Genomic DNA, 23,678 nt, shown 5'->3' with positions numbered 1-23,678 from the left:
GTTGGCGTTTGTTGTAAGATATAATGTCACTTGTGTGCTTTATCTTCAGAGCTTCATGCACCAAACCTCTTCGAATGTTTCGCACGATAGCACAACGAATTAGCAGGTTGTCATCAAATATTTTGGTAGCGAGGGGAAATTCTTAGAGCCCCCAGGGCTTCTTGTTACAAGCTCGTGAGCTTGTATTAAAACGCAAATGTGTCCTACAAGAATGGAAATTTTTGCCTCTCTGAGCACCGACACGGGAGTCGTCGTGGGTTCGAATCTCATCTTGGTAACTATTTTTACTTTTTTTTTCTTTTTTAAAAAGATAAGACAAGTGTTCAAAACACTTGTTTAACTAACTAGTAAATAAAGGTGTTTCCACCAAACTTTTTAAAAGTGAATGTAGGCAGAATTAACTGAATTAATGAATTTCGCAAATTTTGGGGTTTGTGGGTTTGTGGTCTTTCTTCTTCCTGTCAGTCGGTTCACCCAAGACGGACCCATCGAAAATTAAAAGTTCGAGGAATTTTCCGTTCAGAAAGGTCTCACAAATCAATTTTGAAAAATAAGTGTGTAACAAATATTATTGCGTATCTGAATAGTAAAATATGTCGTGTCTAACTTCGTAACAAAAATCCCAATTTGATAGACAGCTTTTTGTAAACTTTATTCGCGAGGTTGTTTGCGTATATCATACGTCTTGTTTATTAGTTAAAATGCTCTTTCAATTTCGAAATAATTTACTCACAAGGTCAGACAGCCATACTTGTTGTTATCCGTATGTCAAACAAAACGTGTTTATTTCAACAAAAACTGAAAAAAATATTTTCTTACCTTAAGAAGTACGAAGGTAAGGGCTTATTTAGGTTTACTCATAGCTTACTAAAATTTGAATATCTTGTTTGAGAAGTTACTGACGCGGATTAGTAATACATTTTTCATTGCAAATGCTTTTACTAAAAATAAACAAGTAAATTCTTGTTATGTTTATGTAAAAATACTCTCACCACGTGATTTAACTGAAAGACCCTATTAGGCGGTGACGGGCCATACTACACACTTTGATTGACTGAGCACGTAGTTTTCGGCTCTCCTAGGAAAATAACACTGAGGGATAGTGCTTGGGACATCGTGTACTGTGGAAAATAGAACGACGAGACCCATGGTCACCTGCTTGGGTGGATTTCAAAACGTCACTTTCTACTCTTTGTGGGCTTACGATGGTAGGCTGCTACTAGGAAAACAATTTAGTACACCTTGCCCTGATGAGACTTACAGGGCAACCTTCATGGACACTTGTCTGACGGCGTGTAACCATGTGATTTATGTGTGATGCCATTTTAAGGCGGTTTTATTACGAAGTAATAAGCTAAAATAAAATACTGAACCATGCAAGAAATCCTAAAATCTTCTTTCCAAATATAATTTACACTGTACACTTAAAAAACAAAATAAAAACAAATGTTGACATGAAAATTTGGCGTGTCCTATTTGAATGTAATCGAAGTTGTGATTATTCTTATGTAAAACTAATGAAAAAAATAACGACATCTCGTCTTCTTTTCTTTCTTTAGGTGGAACTTAAGAAGCAAATATGTATCGAAACGATAAAAAACGAAAAAGTCCGGTAAAAAAAAAATCTGATTCGTTATAAACATCTACGAACTTTTTAAACTAAAAAATTCTGTCACACTAGCACATGCTCTTTCTTTTTTATGACTCGCCATTTTCTTTCTTAATTTCTTCGTGACGTCTCGATGGCATGGCACGCAAAGTGTTCGATAGTTTTCTAAGCCACATTGTCCTCCACCCTCCACCACAGGTGTGATGTGATCCGCTTCCCAAAACTGCGAAATCCAAAAAAAATGCCAGAAAACATTGTAGTACAGCAAAATAATAGAAGCACGTAAAACATGGAAGTATTACTTTATCTTTTAATGACGATAAACATAATATGGAATATAATAACAAGCCTTGGACTTATTTGCAAAAGTAACTGAACAAAAGAAATTGGGTCTCTAAAATCGTTGGCAATAAAAGAACGTGTATCAAAAAGGTCTGAGAACATTTCCCCGATACAAAGTAAGTGAACTTACCAGACCGGGTTTCGGATTTTTCACCATACGATTCAATATATTAATTGGTAACTTCACAAATGGTGTGCTTTCTAATACACTTTTTCTCGCCTCTGGATTTGCAGATGTTACCTGTTCAAATAGCGCATGCGCATCGATAGCACATATTTGACAAATACCTTGTTCCACTTCGTACAGAAGCTCACGCGGACCATAGTCGCGCGCTCTTCGTCTGATCTAACAAGACAATCAATGACACTGATTATATATGAATACAGGATGACGAAACATTGGGGTGCAAAAAAGAATCTACGAAAGCAAAAATAGGACAAGATCAGGATAATAAAAAGATTCGCCTATATTAAGATCAATCTTGTCAATGTTATTATTCAAAAATTATAAAGGTGAGAAGAAATCTTTAACTTTAACACTTACTTTGTGTTCCTCCATGCATCTTTGTGAGCAGTATCTTCCCTCTCTAGCACCAGATTGAATACCTGGCACGCGTGAAGAACAGTACAAACACAGAGCAAAGCCTTCTTTATCAACTGCTTGTAACATATTCGCATCTTTGTCGCCATTTTTAGTCTTAGGTTTCTCTTGTTTTCCAGTCCTTTTGGTTGCTAAAAGAAATACGGCTTAGTAGTTAATATTATCTTATTGTATAAAAAGGATGCATTCCATGCAACGGTTTGACATTTATCCAGCAGACATTTATCCAGCAGACATTTATCAAGCAGACATTTATCCAGCAGGCAAGCAGTAAAGTAGCACTTACATGGTGGTTTAAGCTTGATGACCTTCCCTCCTGCTGAGTCAGCAGCATTTTTCACGTGTACATCCTCCTCATCCTGATGAGAAGAAAAAGTAGCAAGATACGCACACCACAAAACACGTATTTCTAAAAACAACAGAATCGTACCTTACTGATATATCGCTCGTAAGTTTTCTTCTTTCTTCCCTACAAACCAATAAAACAGGTTTAATTTCAAACATTAAAAGGTTTTCATGATACGGGTGTTACCCCTTTGGAAATACCTCCAAATCTCGACAATTTATTTTAAAAATTTGCTCTGAAAAATAAATAAATTTTCTATTGGATGATATAGTTCATTAAATATAAAGAGTTACCGTATCCTTGAGATGGCATATAATCCTTCTCATTTAAGAAGGATTACATGCAGCTGTTTAGAGAGTAAAAAGGTTTACTACTACCTTGAACAGGTTTTCGTTTTGTGACAGTTAGCCTAGCTACATTACATAGCCTTTACTGTACACTGTCCATGTACAGTAAAGTTGTTATTCGCTTCGCTATTGTGTTGGTCTCCAGCTATCGAATTATAACTGCAACTTTTTATGTTGTATATGCCCCCTTTTTATATAATAAATAAATTAAATTGAATCGAATTGGATTGACGAGGTAGATAAGCGCACTCACGTAAGCATCTTCGTAAGCTTCTTTGTACATTTCAACAGGGCTGCAAAACACCTTTCTCACTTTTTGCACCAGGCTTTGTTTACGAGGACCTAATCTAGAAAAATAAGTGACTACAAGTATGAACAGATAAAAATAAGTTAACAGATTGCTTCTGACATCGGAACGTAGACAAATCATGACCCTGTTACATGTCTGTCCATCTTTTGTTGTAGCTTATCCTTTCAAGGTATGGTGTTTAACTGCGTGCGATTTTATTTTATATGAGGGTTTAATGAGAAGGTAATGCACTAAAGAAAACTTTTGAATATATTAAATACAACACAATACAAACAATAGTGATGACACTCTGTAGAGAGGCCGCATTGCCGTCTTTATGTTAGAAGGACACACAACATGCTCTGGGGTGGAGGTTGTTGTAATTTTCATAAACTTTTGTCAACTTTACAGAATCAAAACCTTCTTCTACAACGAACAACTTACTTACTCTTTCCACAGGGATGCAAAACGTTTGATCTGCTTTAAATTTTCCACATGTTGCAACAAAGGAGGCAAGTCCTCAAACAACTTCATGTTGATGCTTTCAACGTTAAAACTCATCTGCAAGTACTTTCCTGTCTGATAAAAAAAGCCAGTTAACTATGCAAAAACAAACAATATCTCACTAAATTTGAAGGGAATTACAGTCCTGTTATCACGTTAATAACTGGCTTACCTCATCGTAGACGAAGACTCGTTTTGTATAAACACTCATGCAATAACGCAAATTAATTTTTCTAATATCTTCAGGAACGAGCTTTTTTTCTTTCTCCTGCTCCTCCTCACTTTTATACATGTCGCATTCTTCCTCTTCGTTGCCACCCTCCCCCAGCTTGTTCTCCTGTAGCGATAAGATGTCTTGATTAATAGCGTCATCAGAAAAATCAAAATCATCTTTGCCGAGAAAGTTAAAACCAGGGGTGCTCTTCTCCTCCGAAATCGATTTATCGTCTTGAGATGATTTTGGCTCATCAGTTAACTCGTTTTCGTTTAAAAGACACAAAGCTCCCTCGAATTCTTCGTCATCATCATCGACAAGAATTTCACTGTTAAATGACTGAATTGACGAGTTAAAAACATCGTCTTGCTTGCTCAAATCAGACGATGGCATGAGTTTTTCGTTGTCACCATCAGATGAAGAAAAAGAATCGATATCAACATTTCGATCGGGACTGTCCATCTTAACACTGTCATTTAATTCCTCAATCTTTCCATTACCACACATCTCACAAACAGTAAGAAACTGATCATTCAAATAAGTGCATTGAGAACAATTCCATTCAATGACATTATCCTGTATCATCAGTCTATTTTTGTCTTTAACTTGACTGTTTCCGTGAAGAGAGTTCTCAGAATTAATTTCAGGACCAGATATGTCTTCTCTCTCTTCATCATCCACAACAAACAAATCGTCATCACTCAGAACGTCCTTCATCGGAGGGGATGGTATGACGTTATCAATACCCTGCGATGGAGTGCACTGTGTAAGGTAATTGCGTGGCGGGTGTTTATATGGAAGCAAGTCTACATTAGTGTCACATGAATTCGAATTTTCAGAAAACACGATAGGCGTATTCTCTTCACATCCTTCACAACGCCTTTTATCCTCTTCATCGTCACTATCAATACAAACTGGTGTGTCTGAGTTAGATCCAGCTTGGCAATCAAGCGACCATTCTTTCTGTTTCTTCTTTAATAAAGTTCCTGTATCACTGAAACAAATGTCTTCTTTTTTAGCTCTATTTCCATTTTTTTGCTCCTCTACTTTATTAAAAATCGTTAATTTTTTTATAATTTTATCGCAACAGGACATCGTAGAACCCGCGATTGAAACGTTCGCATAGTCTGCTACAGAACTATCAACTCTGAGGGTGGGTGCAGCCTTATCATTGGGTTTGTCTGGTTCGACTGTGGTGACGACTTGTTTTGTTTTCTTTCTAACTGGTTGGAAATCGTTGTCATGGTCATCTTCATCCATCAAAACAATACTTTGTATTTTTTTTCTCTTTTTTAATCTTTTTTCACCTCCAGGAGTGAAAAATGTACGAATATCTTTATGTTCTGGTTTCTATAAAATCAAACTAAATGAAGTGTATACAAATTTATAGCCCTAAAAATATCTAAAAGCAGCTTTCTTGTATTTTCCATTTTTTCTCTTAATGATTTTGAAATTACTGTAAAATCTGTGTATTTACCTTCTCAAATAAATTATCCACCACATCTTTTTCGATAGCTACAGGGATCCATGCTTCAACAGCAGAAAGAAGAGAGTTTTTATCTTCGCTATCAACTGGCAGATTGGATATTTTTCCATTGAGTGTTGCAGTCGTCACAACGATCTGTAAAATGTAAACATTAAACAACAAAAAAAGTAAGTTAAAAGGTTGGTTGATAAGTTAATTACAAGTCTTCTTTTATAAGAAACATGCATGCTTTTTTTGGTGGAGACTGCGAGTTTCTATAGAAGATTTTTGTTTCATAGTCAGATCTTTGTTTCATATCCTTAAAAACCGCTTTAACTACCCAGTGAATCTATCTTTTTTAATTTCCCAATATTTTGTGAATAAGGAGTTGAAAGTACTCATAATCCTGAATCTCCAGTTAACGAACATTTTTTTTTTCTTATTTCTTCTTAAAAACACGTGCATATAATTAATATCATGGTCATTATATGCTTTTAATAATAATTAGTTGTTTATTTCGTACTTGCAAGTATTCACTGTTTGATTTCCTGATTTTTGCATATCATGGATTTGCTTACTGTACACATTTGTAATCGATATATGCTTTCTAAAGATTTTCTGAATAATAAAAATACAACAGCATAATAATAAAAATATATGTAATCTTGTACTGAAATAGAGTCAAGTTTTAAGGTTTTTTGATGACATCATCAACCTGTCCATTTTAAAACAGATTGATGGCCCAGGTTAGAGAAACTTATGCAAATTTGGTCTCAGGTTGTCCCTAGTTACAGAAGTGGAAAAAAAAACTGACGTCACCACTACCTTTGCCGGTCACAGGCAGACGGACGGACATACTCTTTGTATTGTTATAATAGACTAGTAGTTAAGCTCGTGAAAAAATCAACTTAGGCCTTCTGCCTTAACGAGCTTAACTTTCAATAGAAAAGATCTGGTTATTTGAGTTTTGATGACGTCAGTAATGACCCGCAGATACATAAAATGTTTTTACGTTAATGGCCCCATTGTGTGGAGGTAGAAACGCTGATCAAAATAATGTATAAAATCATGTGCTTTTGACGAATGGTTATGGTAGCTATGGAGTTGTTAAAATTTGTTAGTGTCAGTACAGAATTGCCATTTTTGACCCAGGTGCTCCCTAGTCACCTGCGCAGTAAAAAATAACCGACATCACCACCTCGTTCTTAAGTTATTTGCCCTCCAAGTTCTAACTACATTGTAACAGCTTTCTTAATTTAAAATAAGTCATTAAAGTTAAATTAATATTATCGACGTTTTTGTCCAATAACATTTGGGAAATTTTTTTTTAAAAATGAACCTGTCCACCATGCCTGTGACAGACACATGGACACAGATTATTAATATATGCGACTAGTTCATAAGGTCCTTTGAAAAAAGGGATATATTTTAAAATATAAAGAAATTTCATAGAATAACGAAAGTTCATGTAAAAACATCCATGATACAGTAAGTAGAAGTTTTACCTTACGTTGCAGACAGGCCCACAATATTTCATCGATGCTGTCCATAGCAATTAAATAATGGATCTGGACAGCGTTGGTTTGTCCGATACGATGACATCTGTCTTCTGCTTGTATGAGAACACCTGGAGTGTAGTGTAATTCAGTAAAAATAACATGATCAGCTGCTGTCAATGTCAACCCCTGCAAAAAGCAATACATCACGTATCATCCAAGCAAATGTTGAGTTCGCACTGTTGCATGAAATGTTTGTATGTGTGACCACTATCGATCTGATTTTCATGCAGGTTAGACAGCAGTTTAGAAAAATTCAGGTAAATATTGGTTAATAAAATTATAAAAAAAGAGACTTGAAAAAAGAAAATATTTTTAAGTTCTTTTCAGTTTCAAATTTTTTCAGCTTTTACCATGGCTCCTGTGACCGTGTATTCAAAAAATCTTCCATAATATGTTGCATCGCTAACCAAATTGTAATTTTGAGACAAATCAACAATTTAAAGCAACTTAACTTGATAAAAGAACCCATGTTTGATAGAGTTTAACACTACGAACAACAAAAACAACAAGATTTGGAAAAGATCATTTAAAGATGGGAGCAAAAGTTAGAGAAGTTGAACACTTTAATTAAAAAGTAAAAAAATAAAAAGGTACTTGACGGTATTGTCAATAAGTTTTTATTTGCTTCCTCATCAAATATATTGAACGTGAAGCAACAGACGAATACAAGCCACCTATATCTACATATGAAGAACAGAATACAAACTTTACATACTGTCCCTGCTGCTTGTATGCTCAACACTGCAACTCGACATAGAGGATCTGTTTGAAAGATTTCCGCATCAATTCCACGTTGCATGGAGTTTACCTCCCCTGTGATGGAGATATGTTTCACTTTTTTGCTAATCAAAGTTTGACGCACAGCTTGAACCATTGTCAAGTGATAACAAAATACAATGAATTTATTTTCCATCCCATCCAACAGGTCGATTATGTACTGCTGCACCGGACCAGCCTGAACGTAAAATAGCGTTAAAGTTGCAGAAAACTTGTTCTCCATTTAACATGCATCCTATTTTGTTTACCGTAAACTTTTTCATGCTCACCAATACCAGATTTTAATTTAATTTTCGCAAATGGTTAAAATCTTTAAAAATATACTTGCCACAATATTTGGCCAAAAACTGCTAAAAACGCTAAACTTAATAGTTGCAAAAATTAGCACCATCAAGGTACCTGAGAAGAGTAGAAATTTTTAATGTGATCTACTTTTGTGGATAAAAATGAATTAAACTTTGCCAGAATTAATTTGATAGCGAGCAAAAATAATCAAGCAACCTGACGACTTGATAGCTCATACTACACTTGTATACTAGCCACGCATTGCTATGAGTGTTTTTGATAAGAGAACAAATTAGGTCAGTAAAAAACATGGAATATAGCAAATGTCAGAAAATTAACTTTTGTAACTTTTTTGCTAAATATAAACATATGCTTATACATATACTAGGAGTTGCATATTGATATCGCTACTATTTTGTCTATGGTTAGTTTTTTATAAGACTAAGAAGAACTGTTGTGACCTCAGGTGATTATTGACTTAAATAAGAAAAATTCCTGACAAATATAAAAATAGCCGAAAACAGAGTAGTATATCGGTGTTCACACATTGCAGCTAGAGGTCGTTCTTATACGAGACAGAAAATCTCTGCACACTAAACTGAGCTTCTTCCTTTCTATTGTATGAAGAAAGCAGCCTATAATCTTAACACCTCTGATTCCAGAATATTCCAATGGATGGAAAGTAATAATGTCTATTTGGTAAAATATCTAGCGCACAAGTTTGTTCATTAAAAGAGAATCATTTAACATTTAACGAAGGCTTTTTTGACTTAACAATTTGTTCTTATTTATTTATTTTAACATCGCACGACCGACAACTTTATACACACCTTAGCAAGTGAAGTTGCTGTGAATAACTTTGTGAACGTGGAACGATAGTCCATGGAAGTAACTAGCTTGTCATCATCCAGCTGCTCGTTTGAAAGTTTCTGCAAAACATTTTTAAGTTCTTTCTGACACAAGTCTAGTTCCTGTGGTATAAACATACTTGTGAAAGACATCTCTTCATTCAAATAAATTATATAACCCCAATACCTTTTAAAATACCTTTTTATAGCAAGATGAATGTGGTATCTCGAACATTATCTTTTGTCGTCGTTTAGCTGGGAGTTGTGTCAAAACCTAATAAAGAATGGTTTGATACAACAACAAATACAGGCTTTTACAATTAGGACTTTTGTAAAAAAATTTTTCTGATAACATTGACATTCAAACAATCCACATCCACGTAAACTCACATACTGGATAAAATGTATATGAAGTGGAAGTGTTGAAGAAGGTGATACTGTGTTTTACATAGAATTTTTAGATACTGTGTTTTACACAGAATAAATTTAATCTTGAGGGATATTGCAAAAATAAAAAATCATAGGTTAAGACTAAGAGACAGGTGTAGCCATTCATTTTCTGAATGCAAGATGCCTAACCAAACTCTCTGTCTACATAGTAAAAAAAGAAAATACAAAACAGTGGTACAAAGGTGAAATATATGCAAATTATAAACTGTGAGTACCACAGCTAATAAATACATTTCTAAGCAATCGAAAAATGATCCGTGTTCATAAAAAAAAAACAAAACAAAAAACTTCACAAACATTTTTTTTAAGTCGTCTGACCATGATATTCTCAACCAGCTTACGATGAAGCTCGTCCAAGTTTGACGCACCTCTAAATAGAAATAAAAATGCCCTTTCATGAAATATAAACTAAAAGTTGCCTTACAATAATTAAAAAACTTATATACCTTGTATCAAATTTCTGGTAAAATTTACCATCTCTTCCTCTCTCAGTTGTGTAATGGCCAGCACAATATCTTCTACCAAATTCTTGAAAACTACCAAACAAGCCTGGTCTAATTAAAGATATCTGTGGATACAACTATAACAAAAACACAAAGTCCACTCATTAAAACAAATGTAACTAAAAAATATACCAATAATTTCCATGAAGAATCAAGCAATAAATGAAAAATGTATTCTCATTTTTAGGTGCATTCTGTTTTAGCATTTTAAGCTATACCTTTAGGTAACTAAAGCAAAAAACATCAAATCTGAATAAAAAAAACATAGCCTAAAGAAGTACAATGAAACTCACTTCTACTGGTCTTGAAAGAGAAGGTGTCCCTGACAACAAGATTACATGGGGAATTTTCTTTACAGACTTTAAAATTTCTTTTGTGCGAATTGCTTTGAAACCCTTCATGTAGTGAGATTCATCAATAATGGCGACACCCATGTCTGCCTTTTGGATTAGATCGGCAAGAGAATTTGTTTGAGTTCGTTGGAAACTTAACAAACCATAACTTATAATATTTATGCGAGAATTCATCATCGAACTAAAAAAAACAATATCTTGGGTAGGTTTTGTTTTTACACTTGTTTACCTTCAAATAAGTGTATTGTTTGATATAAATATATTAAATATAAAGAAAGTCCTATAGGAAATATATCTTCAAAGTTGGTTAATGTTAACATTTTGACATACTGTAAGTCTTTTTTTTCTATGTCCTCTTGAAATATTAAAATTAGTTGTTGATCTGCAAGTAAGTTAATTTTTGTTTCTTGGCAAAAGCGACTTAATTAGTTGTTGCACAAGCAGTGAAGGTTATTAATTTGGATTGGTTGGTAACAAAGTAAAAGCCTGTCCAATTGGTTAGTTTTCGAGCAAGTCTCAGCCCTAAGTAAATTTGTGATTATTTAAAAAACGTGTCTGATTAGGAAGTTTATGCAAAAAGCAATCTGTACATCCAATGCAACTTGTTGTTTTGGTTTGCTTTATTTATAGGATTAGAGATTCCCATAGTTTTTTGCATTCTGCCTATAACAACAGAAACATATTTCAGCAATCATTGTTTGTCAGAAATGGATAGCAACCAAAATTTACCTCTGGAACAGTTTAGTCTGCAGGTATGTAATTTACATTCGATGGAAACACTGGAAATACAGGAGATCATATTTCTTATAAACTTGAAAAATTATATAAAACAAATATTGGGTAGGTTTACTATTTTTTTTATTTACAGCACCAAAAAAAGAGTTGGACCAAAGAAAATGACATTCTCTTGGGAAGAAAACTTGTAGTAACAAACCCTGTCAACACAAGACTAGCTCTAGAGAAAGAACACAATTTTAGCACTCAAGGCATTTTGAATTCATTAGAAAAACCAAATTTCAAGGTAAAATAGAGATAGATACATGATCATCTAAATAAATTGTTAAAAAAATATGCATTGAAAAAGGCTAGGAATGAAAAAGTACCAGGTATTGATGTGAAAAGTAGAGGAAAATAGATGTTTTGATTGAAGATATAACACTTCTTAAAAACAAAAGTGGATTAGCTGTAAAGGAAGAGTGGTACAGAACCTGAAAAGGCACATGAGTTTAAAGCAGTTGATTCAATTTGCCACTTGTCCCTGGAAACGAAAACATGAAAGCAGGAAGGCAAGAACATTGATGATGATGCATCCTCAAAATGTGTATGTATAGCAATGGTACTGATACAATTAAATTTCTGCAGAAAGAATCACAAAATGAACTTGAACTTAAAAAGAAGAACTTGAATTAAAATGCTAAGAACTAGAATTTTAAAAGGAGAGATAGTTAATAATGCACGAAATCAGTGCAATAAACAAAACCAAAATAATTCACATTAAAAAATGCTAAAAATCGCTCGAAAATCCAATTGGGTTAATTAAGTGTCCAAACTTTACAGAATGAAATAAAGCTGTGTTGTAAGATAATCCTAACGAATTCGTAATATTTTCCGCGTACTGAAATGACTTTAAATAATATACTAATATACTTTAAAGACTATGAGAAATATGAAACTTAAAAAAAATTTGACATGCAGGTGTCTAATAGATAAGGTAAAGTTTTTCATCCAAACAAAAAACGACAGAAATATAGATTTTGTTAATGTTTTTTAATATCAATATGTAAGTGTTCTTTAAATGGAAATAGTGAGCTGAACAATGAAAAGAACTAAGGGAAAGAGACCTGTGATGGAGAATATATAAATAGAATGAATCTTAATAATAAAAAAGAGTTGTGTGTGTGTAAATTACAAATGAAACATCTAGAGGAAGATGTGTACCTTTCAAAACATCATATTAGTGTTTTTGTGTAGGTCACTTCAAAATTAGGTGCTGTTTTCTAAGCCCCCACTGTTTTTTAAAATTCAGATCCGCCCCTAGGATCTAAAATTTCACAAAGTTAAGCAGCCAGAATCATGGGGGAGTGGAACAGTGTAAATTATGCTTCTGAGTCTAAAAAAACTGTATGAGACTTTTAGGACATCATAAATTAAATCCAAACATGACAGGGGTGTTTCATGATTTTATTTATCATCAGAGAAGTGTATAGCAGTGAAAGTAAAAACTTTTTTTCGTGTGTGGAAAGAAAATGAAAACTATTGCCTAAAGTTGCTATCTTGTTTTTTTTTTATAAACCAATTCCACAGTTCAGAGAGTTACTTCCTTTGTTGAATAGCAGAGTCCTGTCAATTGAGGTAAAATGTAGGTTGTATGAGGCCTGTGTAAGAAGTGTTATGTTGTACGGTAGTGAGACACGGGCAGTGAAGCAGGAAGATCTTGACCGTTTAGAAAGGAATGATATGAGAATGGTTAGGTGGATGTGTAACGCCAGTCTGAGAGACAGAAAGAGTTCAGATGAGCTAAGAAGCAGGCTAAGTCTACGTAGAATTAAAGATGTTATCCAGATAAGAAGATTGAATTGGCTGGGGCACTTGGAAAAATGGAGGAGGATAATTGGGTAAGAAAGTGTAGAGACTTGATAGTTCCTGGGGCAAAGGCCAGAGGCAGACCGAGCAAGACTTTTGATTTCGGAATAAATAATTCTATCCACAAAAACTCAATTCCATCGATCTCTAAATCACACCTTCTGCGATATTGTAAATCTTCCCGAATATAAAAAGAAACACCACCATCACGACCATTCTCGCGATCCTTTCTCTCAAGTATATACCCCGAGACAAATAGCTCCGAATTCAATACAGTGTCGTTTGTGTGTGTCTCAGAGAAACTAACGATATAAAAACAGTTTTTCGCGTGGGATAAGAAAGATTTTATAATATCCAACTTTCCGCAGATTCCATTTATGTTTTGATGTAGATATTTCATGCCTCTCTTTGCAATGAAGTCTGACATAACAGGATCAAAGGTATACGGAAATGATGATGATGATGATGATGATGACAGGAAACAGAAAGAGTAACTGTATGACCTTAACAAAAAATTTACCAACCCAATACAGGACAAGCTTCTAATAACATTTACATCTCCAGGTTCAATGTCAGGTAGCCATTCTTCAAGTTCATTAACCCAACTAAATTTCATTGAAGATGGCACAATTATAAGTAGTGGCCAACTTGCTTTGAAGTAGTATGCAATTCCAATAGCTTGTAAGGTTTTGCCCAACCCCATCTATAATAAAAAAAATTATTTTATTAATTAAATTTTTTTGAAGAAGAAAATGGTGAAAATTAAATCAGTTTTTTTGTAAAGAAAACAAGAAGAAATTTCATCATGGCTGATGCTAAATTAAAAATAAAAGGATAGCAACACATAAAATAATTCTTTTTTTAATATACATTTTGTTTAACATCTTTCTGATTTCTTCTTTTTGTTACTGTTGTTCCAAACTATGAGAATAACAACACATGAATTACAAACCTCATCACCAATCAAGCATCTAAAACACAAAAAAGCAGAGTGTTTTAAAGAAAATCGCAAGGTACATTATTAAAATGACTGTTGGAATATTCATATGTGACGATTTCCAGGAATTTGATAACAAATTAGATAAAAAAAAAATAGAATTACCACCAAATAGAAATGGATTAGCGATACGGCTACAATACAGCATGTTGCTATATTATAGCAATAAATAGTTTCAAATACATTAGGCAAAAGTAGAGCGAATGATATTTATCAGTAAAACGTTGCTCACAGTAAATTATCGCTTCCTAGATTACCTACTACAAGTAAGACAGACCATTTAATTCAGCCTTAAACAGCAATTGGCAATTTTTTGTTTTTTTGTTTGCAGTCAGTTTCTACGTCTTTCTTTTAAAAGTTACATCCCATTTATTTATTAATATATCTAAATTCATATTTCTGTCTGTCAAAACCTATTAGAAAAAATCAATTGAAGTTGACAATTGTGAAAATATTCAATAAACTCAGTAAACTAGGCCTGTGGCAATTTTCAAAATTGGGAAAAAAACCTCTATACATTAGAGATGTTACTGCCAGTTCTCAAAATACCAGGTATTTAAAGTCACATTTAATGGCTATGAAAGGCACACAAAGTAGACAAATTAAATTAGCAAGAGCACATTTAAGTTGCTTGAACTCTTTCAATTTGTGGTAACTATTTAACATCACTTTTTAGTATTTCATATAGATACTTTTTTAACTTAAATATAATTAATGGGGTGTGTGCGTTACAGGATAAAGATAATAGCTTGGCCTCAAAATTACTTTACTCTTAAGAAGGGTGGAGTTCGTAATAATAGGGGGGAGGGCGTTGTTTTAAAATTAGGGGGTTCTGACCCTTCCTTCTTAAACACTATGGAATGAAGTGTAATGTTGGATTACTAAAGTTGATGTTACCGGATAATTCCAAGGATTTTGTTTGTGCTAACTAAGAGTTATCTGGAACTAGGAAAAGTTTTAGGATTAATAAAAAACAACATCTACAGCCAACAAAGGAATTAAGTGGAAATTTAACCCACCTTTGATGCCTCGTTTTAACATGATAAAACATGCAAAAAGAGAGAGATCTCTGCATTTTTAGGAATATCGAATCAACTAAACAAGGAGTTGATGACCACCATTATCAGTGCAAAAGTTTTAATTAACAGCCCATCCAGCTGATGACCGTAGATTTAATATATCTCTGGAGAAGAGTGCAAGAGCTGGAGAGACATTTCTGGCAGGTGGTCACTTAAATTTATGTAAAAAACAATTATTTGTTTCCCACCTCCCTTCTTTCTCTATGCCATATCTAATACCATCTCTTTGAAACTTCATCAAAGATCTCTTCAACCGACTTGGTAAAAAGTTTAGGGAAATGAATTTTTTTTTCTCCATTTATACATTAATGCCAAGAACATCTTCCTTTAATTAATTCTGAAAATCATCTAAAATAAAAGAAGGATTATATATAACGAAAAAACATTGTAGAAACTTAGTTGTTTCCATTAGCACAGGTATTTTGTGTTTTCCTTAAAGAAACGAACTTTCAACAATCGAAACATGTTCTGCAAATTAAAAAAACGTTGTTTCTACTTTAAAATTTATTGTTGGTTTTGTGCTCATACGATTAGATTTAAAAGATTGGATTCAAAATCACATTTTTTATTTACAAAAAATGGAAGTTAATTTTAAATGTTTTGCATTGTTATATTGCTTATAGAAATGTTCAAAACTCACACAATTTAAATTTTCTAGAAGATAATTTTGTTTTTATTATTTTCTGCACCCGTTTTCGTCTGATATGTTCTTGCGTTGTTTTAATGCCTACACAACTTCCGAATGAAGTCCTACTTTGTTCTCACTTATGAAACTTTACGGTAGTTTAAAAAGAAGTGTAAGAAAATTCAGATTCTGGTTTGTTCTTATTTTCTAACAAAATTCTGACTCAGGTTAAAGAGGGTGCCGATAAGCTGCAAACGCCTGTATATATACGGGCGAGTTCGGCCGACTTTTCGAATAAAATTGGCGCTTGTCACCCGAAACCGCCCGCACTTTCCCGAGCTCGCCCGGAACATTTCCGAAATGCAATTCCTTGTAACAAACCATGCAGACGATAGTTGGGAAGGAGGCGCTAGAAGAGAAAGGAGTTAATAAAGTTTATATATAAGTTATTTATAAAGTAAACTTTATCAAAAACCATCAAAAACAGTTCTTTTAAGAACTTCGCTACCACATAGTAAGTTTATTTTAATTTTTATAGTTTTTATGAATCATATTAGTGTCTGTTTTTTTTGTTTTTTTTCGGGCATTGTTTGGGCCTATGCGGGTTTTTTCGGGTGAATACTTAAATTTTTTTTCAAAACGCCGAACTCGCTCAAAAACGTCTGCACTTTTAACGGTGTATGCGGCTTATCAGCACCTTCGTTCAGGTTATTAGTTGTAGAAACAGTTTTGTACCTATTCATCGAAAAAAATTTAGGTGCTGCCATATAGCATATAATCCGCCAACTCCGTGAAAAAAACACATTTAACGTCCTTATATCCATATCGTCAACATATTGGTTATTTCAAACTTTTATTATCGTAGCGCTATCTGTCGCGGACCGTTCGGGGGGGGGGGGGGGGGTATGACAAGAAAAAAATACATTTATTTGTGGACAAATAAGCGGGATCCGACATGTACTATCATCCGATAATGCCGTGATGGATCCTTCAACTCCGTGAAATTTTAAAAACACGTTTGCTTTCTGATGACTAGCAAAAATATTTTAAAAATTAAAATATTCATTAGAAAACATTCTCGAATCATTCGACCCTCAGAAAAGGTATATATAACATGACCATAATTATAATCAATTAACTGAGATAACAATATATATCAAAAATGACCACCGTCGCGCTTGACTTGGAAATCACAAAAAGGTGTAGCCGGCTGAACTTACCGCCACATTTTTGTCAAGCGCGAGTTCCGACACCCCTAAAATGATTAAGTGGTAGTATCAAACCCCCTGAATCAAATTTATTCATTAAAAATGGTAGACAGAGCTGTGGTAAGTTGTTGTGGGCTTCGAAAGCGGTTTCATGGAGTTATCGGATTCACAGAGTTGGCGGATCATACGCTACAGTTGCTCTTACAAAAAGTCCTGTCCTGCGCAATTCTAGTGTAGCAAAATTGTATTTCAGCAAAATAAAAATTACGCTAGAGAATCAGTACGCCGTTTTCCCCAAATTGAGGGTCAAATGATCCTATGTTTTGTCCCATCCTGACTACAGCAAAGAGGAGGGGAAGGTGCTAACAGCTTCAAGGCCCATCATATCCCCACGAACATTGCCGCCTCTGGTTCTTGATGAACAAATTTTGCTTGCAACTTGCGAGAATTGCTTCGCAACCTTTTTTTAATTTCTAGTTTAAGATTTAAGCACGGACATCCTGTACGAAATAAAAAGTCTACAACTATTCACACATGGTAAGCATCTCGAGGTCATCAGTTATTAGGACTGCTTGTGTCATCAATAAACAACCGAAATGTAGTTTCAGAGTATTGCTAAACTATCCAAAAGCAGGTAACATATATACTGTACTAAATACGCCCAAGGGCGTGGAGAAAGAGGCCTGGACATTTATTAGGTACAGTAGTTAACTCTCCCGGTAACACGAACTCCAAGGTACCAAAAAAAACAAAAAAAACAACCGTCGATGTTTAGTATTTTGCATATTTTTTAGCTGTAAATTAAGGACCATCATCCAAAATGTTTTGTTTTGGTATGTCATGTTTGGCATTGTTAACACGTTTGGATTTTGTAAGCCGGGCAATACGGGTTTTTAGAAATTCTGATTAGTTTAGCGCTCTTGAAAACGGGCCGATGTGGAGCGGTATTGCCCGTCGTCAAGAATAATGGTAGTAAGGGTGCTTTGATGTGCTTTACGACAGTTGGTACTCGCAAGGTTAGGAATGGTATTGACCAACTTCGTTCCCAGCGCCTGTTGCGTCTTCTCTATAAGCGGCAGGGCGAGAAAAAATACAAGGTGCCCTGGGGACAAGGTTGGTTTCGGACATCGCAGAAGTTCGCTGAATAGTCCACGATGATGAAGTGGGTTTTCCTATGAAAATAGAAAATGGCGGTGCCAATTACAGCGTTGATCTAGCTTTGTCTAGTTTTCGAAATGCCATGGTGTTTCCGGTATGCATGACTTTCAGCATTTCTTTTCGCAAAGTGGTAGGTACGACGATTCGGGTTCCTTTCAGGATTAAACAAGTGGTGTCACTAAGTACGTCGTAGAATAAAAAATAATAGCGGAAAGCACGGATCGATTTGCAGGTGCACACCCTCATCCACAAGAATTTTTGACTTTTCGATATGAGACAGGACGGCAAAAAATACCCTGGTATCGTTGATCGGATTTTGAAATATGATTGGCTGCTTGCACATTTTTGCTTAATGATGATGTTTCTCCTTAGTTAGCCAAAAACTAAGCATTCTTCGAGGACATGAAATTTCAGTTTCTCTTATTCTCGTCCCCAGAGCTCTTTGAGATTAAAACCTTTCGAGTTTATCTCAAAAAGCTCTGGGGTCGAGAATGCTCTCAGGGCAAACCCCAAATTAAAATCAACCGATGTGCATAAAGTCAGCGTGGTCACATCTTACCTTCTTATTAAATAGTACGAGAATTAATTATGTTTGTTCGGGTGAGTAAGGCCATTTCGCACTTAAAAATGGATTTCCTGATAACGATCAATAGCTCAAAGAACAAAACAAAAAAACAGTAGAAGTAACCAACCAACAAACGGAAGCGCTTCCCAGCGTTATTTCTTGTATTTTAACTATTCCGATTTCACGGTGGCAAGAAAAATTATGACACTTTCTAGATGGCAAGTTTTTTTTTCTTTCACATTTTTTATTTTAACCTAGTTTTCTGGTAGCCTTGTGGTAGAGCGTTCGTTTCCAAGTGCGAAAAGAGTTCTAATCCCGGCCGAGTCATGCCAGAAACTGAAAAAGAGTGAATTTATTTCTGCTTACCGTTTAGCATGGGAATAGGATTGATGTCTTGGGTTGTTGTCTAGTTAAGAGATTGTTGTGCTTTCACGACTTTAGTAGCTCAAATAAGAGCTTTAAATGCACTAAAACCCCCTTTGCATGACCATTGTTGATAACAATATCAATAAGAACTAAAGAGGCTGTTGTATCCTGTGTATGGGAATCGGCTACCGTATTTTTTTTATAAAAGTTTTGAGTTGCATGTTCTAGATTATAAGACGAAGATATATTCTATTCCTAATGTGTTATTTGGAAATATCTGTGTGAATCTAAGTGATCCTAATACACAACAGACGCTATCCTGAGTAAACAATATCAAAAATAATAGTAATAACACTAATAAGAGAAAAATTTTGTCTCCTCTGTGGTTTTTTAGCTAACTAGCTATATCCAAGCTACTTTCACGACTACTTCAAGCGCTAGCTACATAGCAAAAAGCCGCAAAAAGCCCTCGGAACGAGATTGACTAATGTACTTTTATCTCTCAATTTCTTCCGTTTCGAGCCTGTTTTTTAATAATTTGTGAATTGCTTGTGTAAACAATTATTGTATCAAAAATATGTTTCATCATACAACACGGATGATAAATATCTCGCGGTAATTTCATCATAGCGAATACAAATAAAGACGACTTTTATCACGAAAGTTTCCTCTCTCTACTAATTCAATATCGAATGAGCAATGCTAATATGAAAAAAAAATGGTAAAATGTTTATCTAACCCACATTAGCTGTATTCACAAAAATATAATTTTCTTTTTTTGAGTACTTCATATTTAAATTTGGTCTATTCTCTCAACAAAAACCTTTTAAAACCAAGGTGATTTCATCTATCGTAAAATGATGTTTTTCACTGCAATGTTTTATTATGCCGAAAATACGTACGAAATGAATAGTCGCTGAATATTTTAAGATTGGAAGCTTCTAATTCGTTCACGTAAAACAATATATTGTATTCTTTATTTTGATTGGCTTAAATAACGATAACAGTTCATTGATTGGTTTAAATTACAATCGTTTTTCTTATGAATATATTATGCCGAGAGTTGGCAACAATAAACCGAATTTAGATTATGCTAAGTCAGCAAAATGTTATTGAAATAGCGCGTATTCTTGTTTGGGAAACTTAAAAACTCGCTGATGAATATAACTACTCGGTGACAATACATTGCGTCAGGGCTGTGTGTTGCGCAACGGATGAAAAATTGTTTACAACACATCGTTCAGTTTGTAAGTCATTCACGTTGATCAAATGCTAGTGAATGAACTCCACATCGGTAAAGTTTTGAAAAAACATATTTATATAACTACAAATAGCTTCTATCGAACAAGATCAAGAAGAAGTCGTTGTACAGAATCCAAAAGAAGACTTACCACTGTAACGCACGTTAGTCATTTAGCATATGAATTTTTTTCACGTGGCAATGTTTTAGAAGCATTACAGTAATTTTACAAAAGCAACTGAAATAAAATGAGCTATCATGCATCGGGAAGATATGAACCGTACCGTATACCCAATTTGGAAGAACTCAAAAGAAGTCCTCGCAGAACAAAGAAGAAAACCGTTGCCAGCACGAAGTCACATCTCGTCCACAAAGGTGTCCAAGAGAAAAACAGAAAAAGAAATACAGTACAAAATTTTAATCCTGCAAAAATTGGAAGATATATATTGTCTGAAATTAATCCTATAAACTGCTTTTGCAAAGCTGTACATATCGACACTCAAAAAGAGTTTGCTTGCAGAGTAGTTGAAATAGGCAAATATAGAGATATAGTGAGTCCTTATTATCTAACAGATTCACATGAGAACATAAACAAGATAGAAGAAATATTAATTGGCGATCAATTTGTTTATATCATGTTTGAAAGGTCTTATGGTGACTTACATTCTTACATCAGGTCTAGAAGAAAATTAAAAGAAGACGAAGCATGTAGATTGTTTAAACAAATTGTTAGTGTTGTTAATTATTGTCACTCAGTTGGCTTAGCAATACGAGATTTAAAACTTCGAAAGTTTGTTTTTAAAGACAAAGCAAAGTAAGTAAGCTTGGTTTGTGTATTGAAATATTTAATTCCCTTTCGTGTTGATCAATGTTGTTTTTGATTAGTTTATTACTATGTCTCTAAAGTTTCGAAATAATTAAATAAAAATTGTAAAATTATATTTTGATTGTTAAGTCTGGAATGTTAAAAGCTTTTGCATTCAACCGCAAATGATTGTGCCGAAACGTGGTGCGGAAACCTTTTTCTTTTATTCAGAATAATAAATTTGATCGCTGCTATGATCATTACAAACTCACTGATGCCGAAAACGTTTGAATGAAGAAAATAGGTTTTTCTTTCTCAAACTTCCTTTTTTGTGTTTGTTTACAAAGCTCACCTGGCTTTGACTTGTTAAACTACTTATTACAACGTGGCTTCAAGTTTTAATTCGTCTTCCATGCAATTCTTTGTTCTCTTTTTCAACCTTATTACATACAAAAATCTTTACTGATAAACAATGAAATAATTTTTTAATTGACTTGAAAGGAACCAACCAAACAAATAAATATGTTCTTCTTTTGTTTTTAGAACTCAATTAAAATTACAATCTCTGGACGATGCTTACGAATTAGAAAACAACTCGGATATCTTGTTCGATAAACATGGATGTCCCGCTTACGTTAGCCCAGAGATTTTAGAATCAATGAACGGCTACTCCTCAAAGAGGGCGGATATATGGAGCATGGGCGTAATGATATACACAATGCTGTGTGGTAGATATCCTTTTCATGAACAGGATCCAACAGCATTGTTTGCTAAAATTAAGAGCGGATATTTTACAATTCCTGAACCTATTTCAGCGAAAGCCAAATGTCTTATTCATTCAATTCTTCGTAAAAACCCCACGGAACGTTTGACAGCCGAAGAATTGCTTGAACACCCATGGTTCACGTCTAACTTTGAAAATTTAGTATCGAATCGGCTGGATCGAAAAAGATATGATCAGTTAGTTCCTGACGTAGAGCACTCTTCATCTTTTTTCAGTTAACGGATTATTTATCTTATTATATTAGGCCTTTCTTTTTTTTATTTCATTTGCATTTTTGCTAACATGTTTCGTGCTGCAAGTTTAAATTTTGTTCACTTACTGTTTATTTGTTGTAAAAGTTACTATATTCAACGTTTGTGAAATGGTGTGTTTCATGTTGTATTATGTCCTGTAATATGTCTCTATGTTGATCGTCATATGGCGCCTGTGGCATGTTGTCCGTAATACGTTTTATGTTGTCTATGCTGACTTCTATATTGCCAGTGGTAGGTGGTATGTTGCTTATAAAATAAATTGTTGTCTGTAACATTGTCATTTGTTTTTGTGTTATATGTCGTTTCGCACATGGCTACGTTGTGTGTTTTTTGTTGCCAACCATGTGCGACTAGCACGTTTTTTTATAAATAATAATAATACATAGGCTCCTGAGCGAGAGAACTTATTTCTAAACATTATCACCTTATGCCGTTGAAAAACGTGCTAGTGTGTTACATTGTGTCGTGTCGTATATGCAGTGTCGTTTCGTGCATTGTGTCGTGTCGTATATACAGTGTCGTTTCGTGCATTGTGTCGTGTCGTATATTGTTTCGTATATATACTGTGATGTGTCGTGCATTGTGTCCTATCGTACATTGTGTCGTGCCCCACATTGTGTTACGTCGTACAATATGTCGCGTCGTACATTGTGTTGTGTCGTGTTGTACATTGTTTTGCGTCGTACGTTCTTGTATAATGTTTACGTAGTAACCTTTGTCTAATTGGCAGTCCGTTTATGTATGGTACATATATGATTCAAGGGCTATCTAAAAACCTTCTCAGGTATTACACGCTGCAGTCCGTTCTAAGCACATAATGTGGTTAACAAAGAAAGTAAGCATGCAAGCCGTTTTAAGCACTTTAAAACATTATTTCGATACAAATTATCTTAATAAAATGTGTGAGCCAGCTGAGTAAAAAAGTTGAACTGCTTTAATGACTTAATTTGTGAATTTTTAATTTAATGACAGTCGTTTTCTTTCACCAACAAAAGGATGCCATCTGCTAGTTTGTTAATTAAGAGTGCATGGCGGTGTAGAAGCTGTAATTTTGTGTTTGTGTCGTGAAAGATTAAAAAGCATCGATTTCCTTCCCTTAGTTTATCATTAATTCAATTTTGCGATCTGTTTATAAAATATGTATAATTTTATTCAACGATAACCTTCTTTCCCGCCAAGTCATTCAAGCAGAAAAATAAATGTTTTACGAGCATGCATAGAATTTTAATTATTCAAATAAAAAATCTATTTCAAAATCAGATATCGTTGAATTGCAATTTCCACATTCAAGCTGCCAAAATTTAATTTCCAGTTCGTGAACAAAATTTATTATATGTTATCTTTTATTTTATTCTTCTACTAGTCAATTTTTAAATATTTTAATGTTTCTACTTTATCCAACTTGTGGAGTGAAGTTGTTAAATTTATCATTCATCTGTAATTATTGTAAATGAACTTCATGTTAATAACAGTTTACAGAAAAATATATACAATATATCTATTATTGAAATCTTTATTATTA

At 34.2% G+C, this 23,678-nt stretch overlaps 2 protein-coding genes across 6 annotated transcripts; one reads left to right on the top strand and one right to left on the bottom strand.

The window, feature by feature from the left end:
• Nucleotides 1-1,375: 1,375 nt before the first annotated feature.
• Nucleotides 1,376-16,641, bottom strand: LOC130647909 (DNA annealing helicase and endonuclease ZRANB3-like). Of its 5 annotated transcripts, XM_057453909.1 has the most exons (20): nt 16,512-16,641; nt 15,340-15,499; nt 14,028-14,046; nt 13,600-13,778; nt 10,433-10,673; nt 10,083-10,216; nt 9,934-10,006; nt 9,386-9,460; nt 9,169-9,309; nt 7,992-8,231; nt 7,223-7,402; nt 5,730-5,873; nt 4,211-5,602; nt 3,983-4,113; nt 3,499-3,592; nt 2,983-3,021; nt 2,839-2,911; nt 2,496-2,683; nt 2,082-2,297; nt 1,376-1,832 (listed from the first exon to the last, which is right to left on the bottom strand). In XM_057453909.1, the coding sequence occupies exons 2-20, from the start codon at nt 15,447-15,449 to the stop codon at nt 1,644-1,646; spliced, it is 3,858 nt and encodes a 1,285-aa protein (XP_057309892.1). In that variant the 5' UTR covers nt 15,450-15,499; nt 16,512-16,641; the 3' UTR covers nt 1,376-1,643. The 5 variants fall into 5 exon arrangements, 4 of the variants coding, with proteins under 4 accessions (XP_057309892.1, XP_057309891.1, XP_057309893.1 ...); XM_057453908.1 differs by lacking the exon at nt 16,512-16,641 and having other exon boundaries at nt 15,340-15,676; XM_057453910.1 differs by lacking the exons at nt 14,028-14,046; nt 16,512-16,641 and adding an exon at nt 13,946-13,996 and having other exon boundaries at nt 15,340-15,472.
• A 3,589-nt stretch (nt 16,642-20,230) lies between these two features.
• Nucleotides 20,231-23,666, top strand: LOC130646925 (tribbles homolog 2-like). The gene is made up of 2 exons (XM_057452599.1): nt 20,231-21,127; nt 21,662-23,666. The coding sequence occupies exons 1-2, from the start codon at nt 20,562-20,564 to the stop codon at nt 22,119-22,121; spliced, it is 1,026 nt and encodes a 341-aa protein (XP_057308582.1). The 5' UTR covers nt 20,231-20,561; the 3' UTR covers nt 22,122-23,666.
• The last annotated feature ends 12 nt before the right edge of the window (nt 23,667-23,678 follow it).

The sequence above is a fragment of the Hydractinia symbiolongicarpus genome, chromosome 6, assembly GCF_029227915.1.
Source record: "Hydractinia symbiolongicarpus strain clone_291-10 chromosome 6, HSymV2.1, whole genome shotgun sequence".
Classification (NCBI taxonomy): domain Eukaryota; kingdom Metazoa; phylum Cnidaria; class Hydrozoa; order Anthoathecata; family Hydractiniidae; genus Hydractinia; species Hydractinia symbiolongicarpus.
The sequence above is the reverse complement of the archived record's forward strand: the minus strand, read 5'-3'. Positions and strand labels throughout refer to the sequence as shown.

Coding starts and splice junctions, on each gene's coding strand:
- LOC130647909 (XM_057453909.1), bottom strand. CDS start 15,449: ATGGAGAAAAAAAAATTCATTTCCCTAAACTTTTTACCAAGTCGGTTG. Junction 10,217..10,432: donor CTCTTTCAAGACCAGTAGAA/GTGAGTTTCATT, acceptor TTTTTGTTATAG/TTGTATCCACAGATATCTTT. Junction 5,603..5,729: donor TGGATAATTTATTTGAGAAG/GTAAATACACAG, acceptor TTGATTTTATAG/AAACCAGAACATAAAGATAT.
- LOC130646925 (XM_057452599.1), top strand. CDS start 20,562: ATGAGCTATCATGCATCGGGAAGATATGAACCGTACCGTATACCCAAT. Junction 21,128..21,661: donor GTTTTTAAAGACAAAGCAAA/GTAAGTAAGCTT, acceptor TTTTGTTTTTAG/AACTCAATTAAAATTACAAT.